The sequence below is a fragment of the Anser cygnoides genome, chromosome 4 (assembly GCF_040182565.1).
Source record: "Anser cygnoides isolate HZ-2024a breed goose chromosome 4, Taihu_goose_T2T_genome, whole genome shotgun sequence".
Classification (NCBI taxonomy): domain Eukaryota; kingdom Metazoa; phylum Chordata; class Aves; order Anseriformes; family Anatidae; genus Anser; species Anser cygnoides.
This window is the reverse complement of record NC_089876.1, coordinates 63,817,940-63,832,280: the sequence shown is the minus strand read 5'-3', so window position 1 is coordinate 63,832,280 and position 14,341 is coordinate 63,817,940. Positions and strand designations below refer to the sequence as shown.

The window sequence follows — 14,341 nt, the reverse complement described above, 5'->3', positions numbered from 1 at the left end:
GTGACTATTGTGACTCTTCAGCAAAAGTCCTATAAAAACATAATTGCAAAAACTTGAGCTAAAGTATCTGTTGCTAGGTTAATCATTTTTACTTAATATGTAATATTTATACCATTATTGAGGCTTGCGAGATCACTTCATTTATATTATCCTGTATTTTGGCTTTCTGGGGACTTGTTTAGGAAAGGACAATTTTCCTTGAAGGTCAGCAATCAACAGTTCTTCTCCCATCCCTTGGTGGTCAACATTCAAGCATTTTCAACACAGGTAATGTAACAAAGCTTGGAAACAGCCTCAGTTTTTGTACCATTTGGAGCCTTAGCTTCTTGCAGTGATAACGAAGCAGCTAGGCAGGACTTAAGCTGGTGTTCAGGTCAGGCGGATTAAACACAACCCTCAGCTGAGAGGCAGACAGAGTCATACACAAGAAGTGGACTTTGGGGTAAGTGATCGAAGAAGCTGGCCTATCTAGTTTTGTTTGTGCAAGAAATTGCAGCAGAGCAATCACAGAGCAATTATCAGGGAGGGCTGAGGAGTCCCTACTGTTTAAATTATTCTTTGGATCAGCGGAAGGTCTAGTTCAGTCTCTTACTGCAGGGCAATTGAATGATGATTGATCCCTATGGTAGGGATGTCTTGACAGTCAAGAGCATTTACTTAAAAGCTCTGTTCTACGGCAGCTGGGAATTAAATGAGCATAAGCTTTTTACAGTGCGTCTCTTAAACTACTCTCCATTTCTACTCAAGCTGATGGTACTGTCAAGTGTCTAGGTCTCTCGTTACTGCTATTTAAAATCTGTAGCATGATATTGTGGAGGGGCATCACCCAAGAGGTGCTAAACAGGCAGTACATGCATGACTCGTTTTCTAAAGGTAGGCCCTCTAAAAGGCAAGGCATGTAGAGGTGTGCAAGATGCACATTGAGGGAGAGGGCACAGCATTGCAGAAAGGAGTTGTTCAAGGCCAGCATAGCTACCTGTGCCCATCCCACCCCTCTGGTAGCCTTTGATTCCCACTCAAGCTGTGGGTGTTCCTCTGACGTGGCTGTGGGGGCTGTGGATGTGCTGGAGCTGCCCAGCCTAGCTCCTTGCTGGCCACTAGTCACGGTAGCCAGAAGTTCCCCGTGGGCTCATTTGCTATAGGGGGGGGCCAGGTTTCAATACATAATGTCTTGAGTTGTTTCCTGTAAGGTAGCTTCATGGTTAGGAATTTATCTATATAAAAAAAATTGCATTTTATTGCTTTTAGTCGTCACATTCCATATGAGTCATTCCATAACTTCTGAAATGTTCTAGTTTGACTTTTAGTGTAAGAAAAACTACGGATTTTGATCCTGTTGCACGTATATTGATTCTGGCTGGCGCTGAAATCTTTTTTCAATCTAATCTCTTGTTTGCCTCAGTAGGAAATCCAGCTAAATAAGAGCTGCAGTCACTGCCCCAGAATGCATAAGTGAAGTTTAATAATGGGAATTTTGCCTGTCAATCGTTAATAACCCTGATAAGTTGTATTCAGGTGAGATGGCAGCAGTTAGCTCTCTGACGAGCATTGCCTGGGCTTTGACTTTGTCTCTGCAGGATCACCCACATCCTGAGGCAGGGTATTACTGATGGCAAATGTTGTTTATTGTGATCAGTAGAGACTGCAAATTTGAACTTTCTTGATGGCGAAGAACTAGGGAACTAATTTGAATCAGCAGGAATGTGAACTCTAGCTGGTCTCCTTTCTAGCAGGAATAAGGCTGTGTGTAGTCTTCAAAGATAAGTAATGATGCTGATGACACCCAGATTTGCTGTCTTTGAGATGGACTTAGTCAGTCCAAGACAAGCAAAAGCACATCCTGAAGTGTTAGCTGCTGGATGTATTTCTACTTAGAAGTGTTAATTCAAGTCTCTGCCTGTCAGTTTGGCTCACTGTTGGTATTCTTCTTTCTTTCTTTTTTCCCTCTCTGCTACTCATTTTAAACAGCTAACCTGGGCATACAGATTGTGGAGGGTCTTATTTTCAAGCATTAGCGCTCTGAAAGACATCGAAGTTGTCAAAGCTGTAGGTTATACACAGGGAAAATGTGGTACATCTCCATTCCAACCCTGAACTTCTTATTCACATATGTAAATCTTCAGTATCTGAGGTGTTTGTGTTCCAGTTGGGCCTGCTGACGTACATATAAAGTGTAGCCCTTCCAAAATAGTTGGGGTCTGTGTTTCCATTTGAATTTCTGTGGATGGTAGTAAAGCAAAGCTGTGTCCCTTGTCTCTTATCCTTGCAGGCAGCAAGGGAGTACAGACTCTGGGTGATAACTAAATTGCTTTCTATATAAATGTCCCAAGTATTTTTCCTTGCAAAGCTTGCTGTGGCATGAGAATCCTATTTTAATGTAATTAAATCAGTCTAAATTGCTAGATATTATTATATCTTCCCACTGGGGGGAAAGTGTGGAGAGAGATCCTCTGCTGCTTAGATACTGGAGGCTTCCAGAGGTGAAGCAAGCTAATTTCCTTAACCCTGCATTTTTTTCCTTTCCTTTTTTTCCTTTCCTTCAAGTCACTAAGATGAAGCAAACAGCTAAGAGCTGCTTTTATGTTTCAGGCCCCATATGTGCTGAGAAATGAGGCTCTCCTTGTCCGCAGAGGGGAGATTGGAACCATAACAGACCTGTTGCTTGGTGTGAGAGATGGTGACAATCCTCAGGATGTCATGCTGATGGTTTTAGAGCCTCCACGTCACGGGCAGCTGATCAAACCTTCTGGGAAGTCAGATTCTGCAATCCACATATTTCACCTTGATGACCTTGCTGGTGGAATGCTCCGCTATGCTCACGATGGCTCTGACAGCCAAGATGATGCAGTTCTTTTCCAAGTGAATGATGGGTACCACTTCCAGAACATCCTGTTCCTCATTAAGATTGCTCCCAAGGTATGTGCCATGACATAAAATCTCACAGGCAAATAAGAAGTAGTACTGTGTCCCCCGAGGTGTCACTAATCCTGCATTACCATCAGGCTGTGCTCAGAGACAGGAGAAAGTAAATAGGTCTGGAGTCGCAGGTGAGAGTTTTGCCCTGGTGAGGGCAATAAATTAGAGTGGATGGCAGGAGAGAGGGCTGGTGAGATAGTGAAATCACTCACTGGGCTGATGGGAGCGTGGTGGGAGTGACAAACACGAGTGAATTCAATGACTTTGCTAATAGGGTGTGTCTTTGGTACTGTGGTGGTGGTGGTGGTGTCAGGATCTCTGCTGTTCTCTCCATTGAAATCTTTCACCTGATCCTTCTGTAATGACAGGACATAGATACCTAAATTCAGAAAACATTCATAAGTATTTTAATTTTTGTTTCTTACTTGCATTGCAGTTCATAATTAAAAAACAGCTGTTTGTCTCTTCCATGTTTGGACATGAAGTGGCACTGGGTATTAAATTTTACAGGGATTATGGCAGTAAAATTAGAAACAGTCATGCTTTAATCTGTTTGGTTTTGAAATTAACCTCAGCTAAAGCATGAAATGTATACCGTTTGTGTGGTGAAGGCTTTTAAAAATAAAGTTGCTGAAGTGCTTGCAAGCATTTCAGTTCTGGTATTGTGGTGCTGTTAAAAAAAAAAAAAGCTGAGAACTTCCTTATCCCTTAGTTAATGTGAAAAAGTAATAAAAAAAAGTCCACTGTTTGCAGTCTTTTTATGTATGGATCTGAGAATTGCACAATCTTTCTGTGCTTGCACTCCATAAAAGGGAGCTAAGAGATGATGTTAGCCTTCTTTTGTCCTCCTCTCTGCTGTACTAGATGTCTCTCGTAGCACCTTGGGCATGCAAATTTCAAGGAAGGTTTACAAGCACTACATGTGTCTGTGTGCGGTTAGCACAAGGAGGAACCAAACCCATTTGGACCCTGCGGGTGCTTCTAAGTCTGAAGCAGTAATTAATGGTAATTAGTGACACGACTCACACATCAGTCTGGAAATCAGAAAAGGTTGCTTACAAGGCTGGTGCTGACTTACTAGACTCACAGCATAAGAGCAGCCCTGCCTGTGTTTTCTTTACCCTTACGTGGCCCTGAAGAGCCCACAGAAGATCAGGAGGACTGTGAAATGCTTGGATACCACTCTGTTCTTTGTAACTTTTTTTTTTGGTTTTTGTTTTTGTTTTGCTATTGATTAAGCAGGTCCTTGTTGTAAATGCCAGTGAGGGTGAATCGCTGAGTTACAGTTTCTTTCATTAGCCGATTTTGTGCTCCCTTGTCTCTCATTATCTTTCCAAGTCTCCGTGCAGCACTTGGCTGCAGAGGAGAATGAAGGTGGTGACAGAGGTGAGAGTGGAGCAGCTTTTAGTAGGAGGGGAGAGCTGGCAGACACCCAGTGCCTGCCTCATCCTAATTATTGTCTTTGTCGAGTAGCCTTGGGAGCTGCAATGGATGCAGGGTTTTTTGCTGAGGTGCTGTCAGGACGGGCATGCAGAGACACTTCTCTCTTTCCTTGGTTTATACCCAAAGATTGCTGAAGAGCCTGGTAGGGCCCTGTCTGGAGGGGTGGGGAGTTTGAGGGGTGGTTTTTAAGCCATGCTGCTTATCTAAGTACATGGAGCTTATTAGAATATATTGCTGGATGGTTTTATGTGCTAAGTCCTGGTGTGAAAGGACATTTCTAGGATTCCCATTCAATCGGCTCAGACAGTATAATTTTCAGACATTAATCCACAGAAGCACTGCGATGAAAATGTGAAAACATAAAAGGACAACATAACCTTCAAAGTATTATGAATTGGAGGCTTTTGTTTCTTCACAACGGGTGTGCCTTGTTTGCTGCAAGGTCCTTTTTTCAGTCCCTTTGGTTACTAACAGCCTGCTTTTCCTTATTTGCCCCTATCCCAACACTTCATTTCATCTACTGCAGGCTGAACAGCTGGCCTCAATTTTGAGAGCTCTTAATAATGATTTGCACTGCTGTGTATTTCTGTTGATGTTCTTTAGCAGTTACAGCTTCTGTGAAGTTAATTTGAGACCTGCTGGTGCTCCATGTCTGGCAGAGCACCACCAGTGGTGCTCCAGTGGGGAACAGTGAGCCCGTTCCCCACACTACGCGACCGCAGGCTGTGTCCTGTAAGTCAGACGAGGTCAGACCAACGCTCATGTCACCTGCCCGCTGCTGGTGGGATATGGAAGCCTTTCCTTTCTGGGTGCAGGAAAAGGACAGGAGATGCTTGTTCCAGGCATGTGTGTTAGGTCTTGTTGAATGTGCTGCCTCTGTTCACTTCATAAAACTTTGCCACACAGGCACCAGCAAAAAAAAAAATCTAATGTGATTTTAGCTGTTTTGCTGAACACAGAGTGAGGTGAGCACTGTGATCAGGCAGTATTTTGTCACTGGATATGTTTTTTTAAAGCTTACCAAGCAAAAAGAGCTGTCTCACGACTGTCTTTCTATTAATCAGCAGATCACAGCATCAAAGCCAGCTGGAAAAGGTATTACAAAATGCCTGACTGGTTTAATGTGGCCAGTGAAGAAGCACTCAATCATTTAGTTCCCCAAAAGCTGAAGGGTTCCAAGTTTATAGCAAAAGTGTCACCTCATATTGAATTAGCATTTACTTTAAAATATTTTATTTTCAAAGAGTGTATTTCGCATGTCGTGCTTTGAAGTGTGGCCAGTTTCATTTTTCTCTCCTCACACAATAAATCCAGGGACCTTTCTGGCCTTGTTTGTTGTTTGTTTCCGTTTCCAGAGTTAGGCTTTGCTAGGCCTGTATGAGTCACGATGTGGTCACATCAATAAGGTCAGAGGAAAGTTATCGTACGTATTGGCAGGGTTCTCTAGGCTGGCACTGGGCCTGGCGTACTTCTTTATGTAAAAATAAAGCAGCCATCATGCTGGGAAACGGTTGGTCCCAGATCATGTGGAATTTAAAAATTAGCTCCTCAAAATAAATACAAATTAAATGGGTGAAAAATGCTCAGCAGACAGATGTCAAAATGGAGATGGGTAATGACCCTGTAATGTGGTCCTCTTTTTAAAGCATCCTTTTAGCCCTCTCTGGTGTCTCCATTGCTTATTTGGAAGAGAATAATAAAAAGGCTTTTTATCAGTTCTTGGGGTCAGCCATTATTATGTGGAATAGTAATGAGGAGGAAGATGATTGCTTACATGGAACTGTCATTTTGACTGATGATGCAATTCAGCACAGCCAGTTTCAAGATGAATCCTCAGAAATCAAGAACAGAAATCACATTTACAGCAAGTGGGCTTATAAGAAAGAGTTGTGACAGTGAAGAGGTCACAGGGATTTTGGTGGCCTGTCTAACAAAGCATGAGCTAATGAAGTAATGTAGAGCCAGTAAGGGCTAATACAGTCCTTGAAAGCCAGAGCAGTGTTACTGAAGTATATGTCAGCAGTGAAACTATTACTGCATCCAGTCACGACATCCAGATTTCAAAAAGCTTGAATGAATACTCTTAAGCTGACTGAAAGAATTTTTCCCCACCTTCTGTTAGAAAAGCATGAGGTTGGTTTTAAAGCTGGGTTTGCTCGTGGAGAGTTAGTAACAGTTAAGGGTGTGAGTAAAGATACTGGAGGTGCCACCAAGAGATTCTTTTGAACGGATAAGAAGCCGTGGTTCTCTAAGCACCCTTGACAGGTGTGTATTTTTAGAAATAAAATGAGGAGAGGTAACAGCAAAGGTGGATCCAAAAGCTGTTGTTGACTGGATACATTTTTTTCCAGTGGCGATGGCAGTGAATTTTCCACTGTGCCAAGGAGATAAATTCTGTCGAGACATGTCAAAAGTCAAGTGGAGAGAAAGTGAGGATGGTGGTGAAAGACAAAATTATGGAGGGAGACTGACATCAGGAAGGTTTAGAGTTGGAGGCAAGCAATTAGAAACACTGTAGGGCCAGGTCGGTTCTGCAGGGGGAGAATTGTGTCCGAGGGCTACAGGTGAAAGATGCATGTCCTTTTCTTGAAGAAGATGACCAGGGTTGAATGTCTAGGAAACTACAACATACTCGGTGTCATCCTTTTCACTTGAAAATCTGTTTGCACTGGCATTGCTGATGTTCAGGAAAGCCTCTTCTTGTTGTCCCCCTCACATACAGAGTGACAGAAGCCCTCGGCTGGTGACAAATTCCCTGGTCTGGGTGCCCCAGGGAGGCATGCTGCAGATCTCCAAGACGATTCTGCATGCTGAGGTACCCGGTGCCCGTGACTCCGAGATAACTTTCAACATCATCAAGGACCAGCCAAGACACGGTAAATTTGTTTGGAGTTCTATTATCAAAAACCAGCTATAGGGTCTTGCTTTTCACCCTGCACGTCTCAAAGTCTTCAACCACTAAATAAATGTGCAGGGTTCTGGTTGCTTCAAGGGAAAAGTATGTTCTTAGACTTTCCTGGGCTGATTCTTCTATGGTATTTTGCCCACAAGAACTAGCATTTGAGGGAATAATTTCTTTGTAATACTATACTGAAGAAGTGCCGCTAACCTCATCTTTTTCTAGTTCAGATGGGCGTGCAAAGTAATGAAGCACTGTTGTTCTGCCTAGTAACCTGAACTTCTGCCACTGTTTTTCTCTAAGGGTAGTGAAATCCTGGTAGATTTACAGCTTTGTGAGAGCAGAATCTCACTCACTGCCAAAAGATAATAGCCCGTAATTAATGTCTGGTTTCAGAGCAGCATGGAGCAATATCTGCCTCTAGAAACTGCTGAGCAAAAGTTTACCTTGAAGAACTGGAGAACTCCCTAAACTCCATGACATTTAATTTCTACTAATGGAAGAGATTGTTGACTCAAACAGAAATTGGTGACATTTGCATCTGTTTATAATTCTTGTTTCCAAATTCCTTTTGAGAGGCTCTGATCTCACCTCTCAGAGCAATGGCTTTTCAAGTGACCCCTTGCGTAGGAAGGACTGCAGGTTTCAGAACATCCTCCAGACCCAGGCCGAGGAGTGTGGAAGGTGCTGGGATTTGTGACAAATAGAAATGCAGAGAAGCTGGATAGAAAAGAGAAGATGTCATACATGGAGGAAAAGGAAATAAGAACAGACAAGAAAAATGCTATTTTCACCATCAGCATCCCCATTTTCTTCATTAGGACCATGTCTATAAGTAGCATATGTTGTACTTCAATGAAATGGTACAGTTAATTTTAATTTGCTGGGCCAGATAAAATGAAAGGGTCACTTCAGCAACGTAAGTGCTGTGGTTTTGCCTTCTGCTGTAAGGATAGACTGGTTTCCATAACAGCTGCTGGTACCTGACAGAGACATAGATTATGTTATTTTTGCAATTTAGTAGAGAAGTAATTAATTTGTATTCCCTCTTTCATTTTCTGCAGATGGAGAGCTATCTTCTCATTTTTAATAAGCATTTACATGAAAACTAGATTTTTTCCCTGAGGAGTTTGTCTCCTGCTGCCTAACCCTAACCAAAATTTATAACCCTGTATTTGTATCACCATAATTATCTCTGCTGTAATTAATTGCAATAACACAAATGGGTTTGTAGCTTCGAGTGAGGAATATGCAGTAGGAATCAACGATCTTCAAAGTTTTATCTAAAATGCTATTTCACAGAAAGGGAGGAAAAAAATAAGACAGAGAAATGTTGAAAATGGGTCCTTAATTAAGGAGGACCTATCTGCTGATCTTAGTATTTGACTAATGGAAAAGGTATTCATACCTGTAGGAAATGCATCACGTGCTTTTAGGTAGGAAATAAAACCACTTCGGAATTAGCTCCCACATTTCTGTAGCACAAGTGCATGTACAAAGAATGCTTCCTGCCCTTTATTTCAAGACCCAGAAACCCAACAGAAGGGATGTGATTAGGGAAGGAAGATCCCTCTCCAGACCTCCTCCATCTGCAGGGGTTGATTTGTTACTGTTCAGTTGGTTGCCAGAGCACAGTTGATCTTTCTAAGGATCTCTTTATGCTGAACATCATTTTGTCCATAGAAATAGAACCGGTGTCCTCCCTGGCTCTTCTCCCAGCCCGCAGGATGCCTCAGCATAGCTCTGTGACTTGAAAACTACTTATTTCTATGGGTAGGCATTGTAATACCCTAAGCTGCTCCGTGTGGCATACATTCGTAGAGGACGAAATTTCTAAAGCCAGTGAAAAATGGTATTTGTCCACTCACTTCTAAAAGAAAGAGACCTCAGTACCTGAAGTCTCTAGGCAGCCCTGGGAATGCAGCTGTCTCAGTGGATTTCAAGAAATTGCCTGAGTGTACACAAGCTGTATGTTCATGTGTGTAACATATCAGCGGGTGCTTTTCTGTTTAAAATAAATTTGAAATGAAATGATGATCACAGACTATGTAACTAGGTAAACATCACAGAGTTGTTCTTCCTGAGTGAGTGAAATGCTAATTTATAAGACATGCAGGCGTGCATCTTGCTTAAAGCTGCTGTATGTTCTCGTTGTGTCTTCTCTTCCTTTGGGAGGGGCAAACAACTTGCAGGTCCTAACTCCTTTGGGTATGTGATCAGCATCTTTATAAATCACACAAAAGATTCAGGTGGGAAACTCCCGTGAGCAAAAGCATCAGACTGGGAATGTAATTAGGGCAGTGGATTTCACTGATAAGGGAATATTAACAGAGAGTTGGGTTATAAAACGGAAATGTGATATTTCAGTTTGAATTATCTTTTTACTACACTGTTGGAGGGTGGTTTGGGGAAATGAACTGCGAGAGCTTCTGATGGATATTTTGCATAACAGAATGATTAATGCTGTAGGGAGAGCTGGAGTGAGTTATAATAAATATGGCTTCTGAATTGGTAGCCATGAGGGGTACGTTCAAAGATGGGTAAAAAAAGCACAATATACAACTAACGAGTTACGTGGAGAGCAGCTAAATTATATATAGCCAAGAGTAGGAAAGACTGGGGAAACATAACTTTTTTCACAGATTGTGTTAACTCCCAAGCAATTAAATTACATTGTAAAATAGTAAAAAAATATATGCCATTTATTTTGATAATATAGTTCTTTGTCAGGTTTTTATTTCCTTTGTGTATGTGGATGGAAGAATGTTCACATTTTGTGTGTCTCAGGGAAACCGATGACCAAGGTTTTGATACCCTTCTCTTGGTGGGTAGCACGTGGCTCTTTGATTAATCGTGTCGAAATAATGGTTTTAGAACAAAGTCTGTTGAATATCACTAGTGACATCTAAATTCAGACCTTGCAGGCATACATGAGGAAAGCTGAAAAACAGTGGGACGTGCTCCCATCCTGTTCTTCTCTCTCACATCTGCAGTGGAGCCAGTGACGTTTCAGTCCAGCTGAGAGCCTGTTTCTCAGTACAAAAACCAGAAATAAGCTGAATGTTACAGATACAGAAGCTATATACCCTTTGGAGTAGGAGCTACGAGCCAGGGCATACAGACTTTCTGTACAACCTATGATACGGAGGATTTTTTACTCTGTCTGTTCAAGAGCTCTTCTTCAATTAAAGATTTCTGTTCAGAGAAATCGGTTGAGGATACTTCTTGGTGTAATAAGTGCCCAGAAGAGCTAGAAAATAGCTGACCTTGAAAAATTAGTGTGCTGTATTCTGATAGTTAAGTTGTATCCTTGAGGGGAAGATGGATAGTCTGCTGCAGTGCTTTTAAGCCTGATTGTGTCTCACTTCTCTCTTGTCCTTTCACAGGAGCTGCAGAAAGTGAGGCACGTCCTTTGTGCCTGCTTTTCTGCTCAGTTTATCAGACGGGCAAATTTCAAGGTTTCAGCACAATTTCAGTGTGCTGGTCAGTGGGCAGAAATACATTTCGGGCGTTTGAAGTCAAGATCCTGTTTTTTGCTTGGCCAAGTATTTCTTCTGTGTCCTTGTACAAGCTGTTTGATCTGCCCTTTGCCTTGGCACACAGGAAATAAAATTTCCCTGTGTCACTGGGGTGTTGCGAGGTTCTTTGGTGGTGTATAGGAGCTCTACTGCTGAATCTGCTTGTCTCACTAGGTGGAAAAAGATGTAGAGTTGGTGGACATTTGTCTTTGGATGCTCATTAGTTGTTGAAAAGGCAATATCTTTTCTTTGTTTTCTCGCAAGTTGTGCCCTGGCTGTTCATCCTTGCTTTCCCCAGGTGAAGTGGTGCTTCTGGTCCCAATGCCAGCAGATGGCCCAGCAGACTCCTGGCAGCTTTTGCCTGATGGAAGAGCAGCTTCTCCTACAACTTCTTTTACCCAGCAGGACATCAACGAAGGCATTGTGTGGTACAGGCACTCTGGAACCCAAGTAGAGAGTGACTCCTTCCAGTTCCAGGTACTCCTCCCCTTCATATTCCCAGGAGATCACAGAGCGGTTCTGCAGGCATTTTTCTGTGAGATTATTTAGTCTATAGTTCCCTCTATCTTTTGACACAAGGTTTTTATATATACATGTACATGTATAAACAAACACACACGCAAAGACGCATGTAAATATATATATATATACATATTTACACACAGACCAGTTATATATAATTATAACATATATACATATTTACACGCAGACTTATGTGTATATAGTTGCACGTTGTTTGTCTGTAAATGAATGTCCACGTGTTGATCTGTCAGGGTGGATGCACTCCTTTTTTGTATTCCTGGGAGACTGTCATTCGTGTCCAAGAAAGCTTTCACTGTGTGTGAATCACCACATTTGATCTGTAGCAGTGGAGCCAGCCAGCTACCCACAGTGTTGAGCCTCATGCGCTGGCGTTAACCTTCCAGATGTCAAGTCACAGGCCATATTGCAAATCTGGAGAAAACTGTCTTTCAAATAGCGTCTAACATTTGACGTATTAAACTAATAGCTGGTCTGACTTCCCATAGAATAATCCTATTTCAGGAAGAAAAGGGTTTTGTAGAAAAGGAGTGTTGTTATCCTAGCACCTACTAGCTTTTGTAGGCAGGAAGGTGATCTCAGAGCAGGAGTCCCCAGAGGGAATGGGCAAGCAGGTGTGCACTTCTAATTACCATGAGAGGAAACCTGCAGGCTTGTAGCAGCCTGTCAGAGGGACAGTGTAACCAGAGACTGATAGTTTCTGTGATGTTGATCACTTCTCCAGTGGCCCTATGCCTGTAGGGTAGGATTGACCCTTGGGGACGCTCTATTGATGTGCTTGGGGTTGGTGTGAGAGGAATCATCTTTTGGGGAAGAAATGGGGACAGGAAATGTTTTTTGCCTGCCAATCATTAGAAGAGGTAACAGAACAGGTAACAAGATAACTCCCATAACTTGTCATCTGCTGTCCCCTTTCCCCCAGCTTTCTTTGAGATAAGGCTTATCCCAGGAGACGAGGGAAAAGCCAGGATGTGGGTCCAGGTGGCTATGTGTATGGCTGTCCTAGGGATCCTCCAGCTGGGTAGCAAATCTGCGCAAGGAGATCCTTGAAGTCCTCTGGCTCACGCTTTCCTAGGGCATCCCTGCAAATCCAGACCTGAGTGAAAAGGCAGTGTGTGTTACTGCAGCTCATATCCTGGCAGTTTTGATGTCCCATTTCAGACAGTAGGTTTCACCCCTTGGTACTACATAGCAAATACACCTCCCTTTCCTAAAACCTGTAACATTTACTCCAAGTGGAAAGTATTCTAAGTGCCTTTTTTTAAGTTGTTTGTTTTGCAAGCTCCAAAACCAAATAGCCCTCTTGATTTCTGCAGTCTCTCAGCTAATAATTAAAGTTTTGGTGTAGAGTAGTTCTTCTTGCAGGCAGACAAAAAGGTACAAGTATTCTCCAGCAGATGTAGCACTAAAATAAATCCCACCTCCCCACAGGTTTAATGGCCATAAAATCCCTCAGACAGGTCCTTGCTGTTTGAGTGGAAGGTTTAACAGCATCCCATAATGCTAAGGCAACACGAACACTTGCATGCAGTGTTTGCTACATCTGGTTTAAAACTCAGAAGCTGTTACTGTAGCACCGGAGGGGCAATTAAGGTAATTTCTAAAGTAATTAACATAAGTGATAATGAGGAAGTTGTGAGTGTTGATGTTGAACAAGCTAATCTTTAGCTTAATTGCCATGTTCCTCTTATAGAGTATGCATTTTGCATGAGTTAAATGTTTGGTTTTAGTAGGTAGCGATAATTGTACGGAGAGCCCTGCTGAGAAAGGAAGCTGTGATTAGCCGGGTGACATCAGGAGACCATAACACATCTGTCTGAGCCTTGAACTGTGGCTTGGGGCGCGTCAGAAAAAGCTGACAAGTTGTTTTCCATCAGTACTTTGACAATCACTGTTCAGATGACAGGAACTCTGAAGCGGTCCAGCAAATGGCTAAAATAATTCCATTCTGTTCAGCAGAGCGTTTTTAATGCATTTTCTTGAAATTGTGTGCTGAAGTCCGTTCTGGCTGACAGAGGGATCTCCCTGTTGAAGTCAGGTGTGGACTTTCATCTCTGCTGACAGATGAAGCTGTAACCAAGTCTGACGAAGAAGGAGGCTGTATTTCTGTGGGGGCTTGCCTCCCAGGATTGCTGTGAACACTTGGAGGCATATCTCTATGGAATGGTTTTGGTCCTTTGAATTTTTGCCAGTGGAATAGTACTTGCTTTATATATCATTAATATGAGTTTGCTACTATAATTTAGATACAGTTGACTTAGTTTTGCTGCTGGAGTGCCATATGGGAAACCTTTATGGGGTTTCTCTGAAACAGAAGCACATCCTGTCTTGGGAGATGTTGGGATCATGCGGAGTCGCTGCCATTGTTAGAAAACCAGTTGTTTTCACCTCATCAGCATAATGGGCTGTCATTTTAAGGGTGAGAAGAAGGTTTAAAAACAGATAATCTTTTCTGTTCTTGTGATGAAGAGTTCCACTGAAGTATACAGACAGTTGAAGTAAAACTGAGGCAGCGACTGGCAGAGGTCGGAACGAATAGATGAGGGTAGAGAACTGTCAGACAGACATCCTTCATATTGTTAATAAAGAAGTGAACCACTTACGGACTGTACAGGCAATTATGGAGGAACTGGTTACTGTTTGAAGGCCTCAGTGCCCAGCAGTTAGCATCCACGTGTACATTGGGTTGGTGTCTGCTGGAACGGTGCGTGTCTTTGCCTTCACAGGCTAGGAGAAGAGGAAAAGTATGAAACTGGTCTTGAAATGCAGTGATGTCCTCGGCCAGGTTTCTATTCATGTGATCTTCTATTCTCAGGTGTCCAGCTCTGCCAGTCCACAAGCCAGCTTGGAAAGCCATGTCTTCAATGTTGCTGTTCTCCCGCAGACACCCAGAGCTCCTCAGCTTTCCCTTGGCTCCTCTTTGCACATGGCTGTAAGTGTGAAACATCACTGACTGCTGGTTTCAGTGTTCCTTGCTGCAATGCTCAGTGACCAAAGCCTCACATCGAGGAGTAACCACCGAATG

The 14,341-nt window shown here is 42.6% G+C and overlaps 1 protein-coding gene across 1 annotated transcript in view; it reads left to right on the top strand.

Moving 5' to 3' along the window:
- FRAS1 (Fraser extracellular matrix complex subunit 1) overlaps window positions 1-14,341 on the top strand; it is a 160,441-nt gene that overhangs the window by 103,521 nt on the left and 42,579 nt on the right. Inside the window, exons 27-31 of the mRNA XM_048049754.2 lie at window positions 183-267; window positions 2,590-2,916; window positions 7,082-7,235; window positions 11,075-11,253; window positions 14,132-14,248. Coding sequence (XP_047905711.2) covers window positions 183-267; window positions 2,590-2,916; window positions 7,082-7,235; window positions 11,075-11,253; window positions 14,132-14,248 — 862 coding nt within the window. The remainder of the gene's footprint in view (window positions 1-182; window positions 268-2,589; window positions 2,917-7,081; window positions 7,236-11,074; window positions 11,254-14,131; window positions 14,249-14,341) is intronic.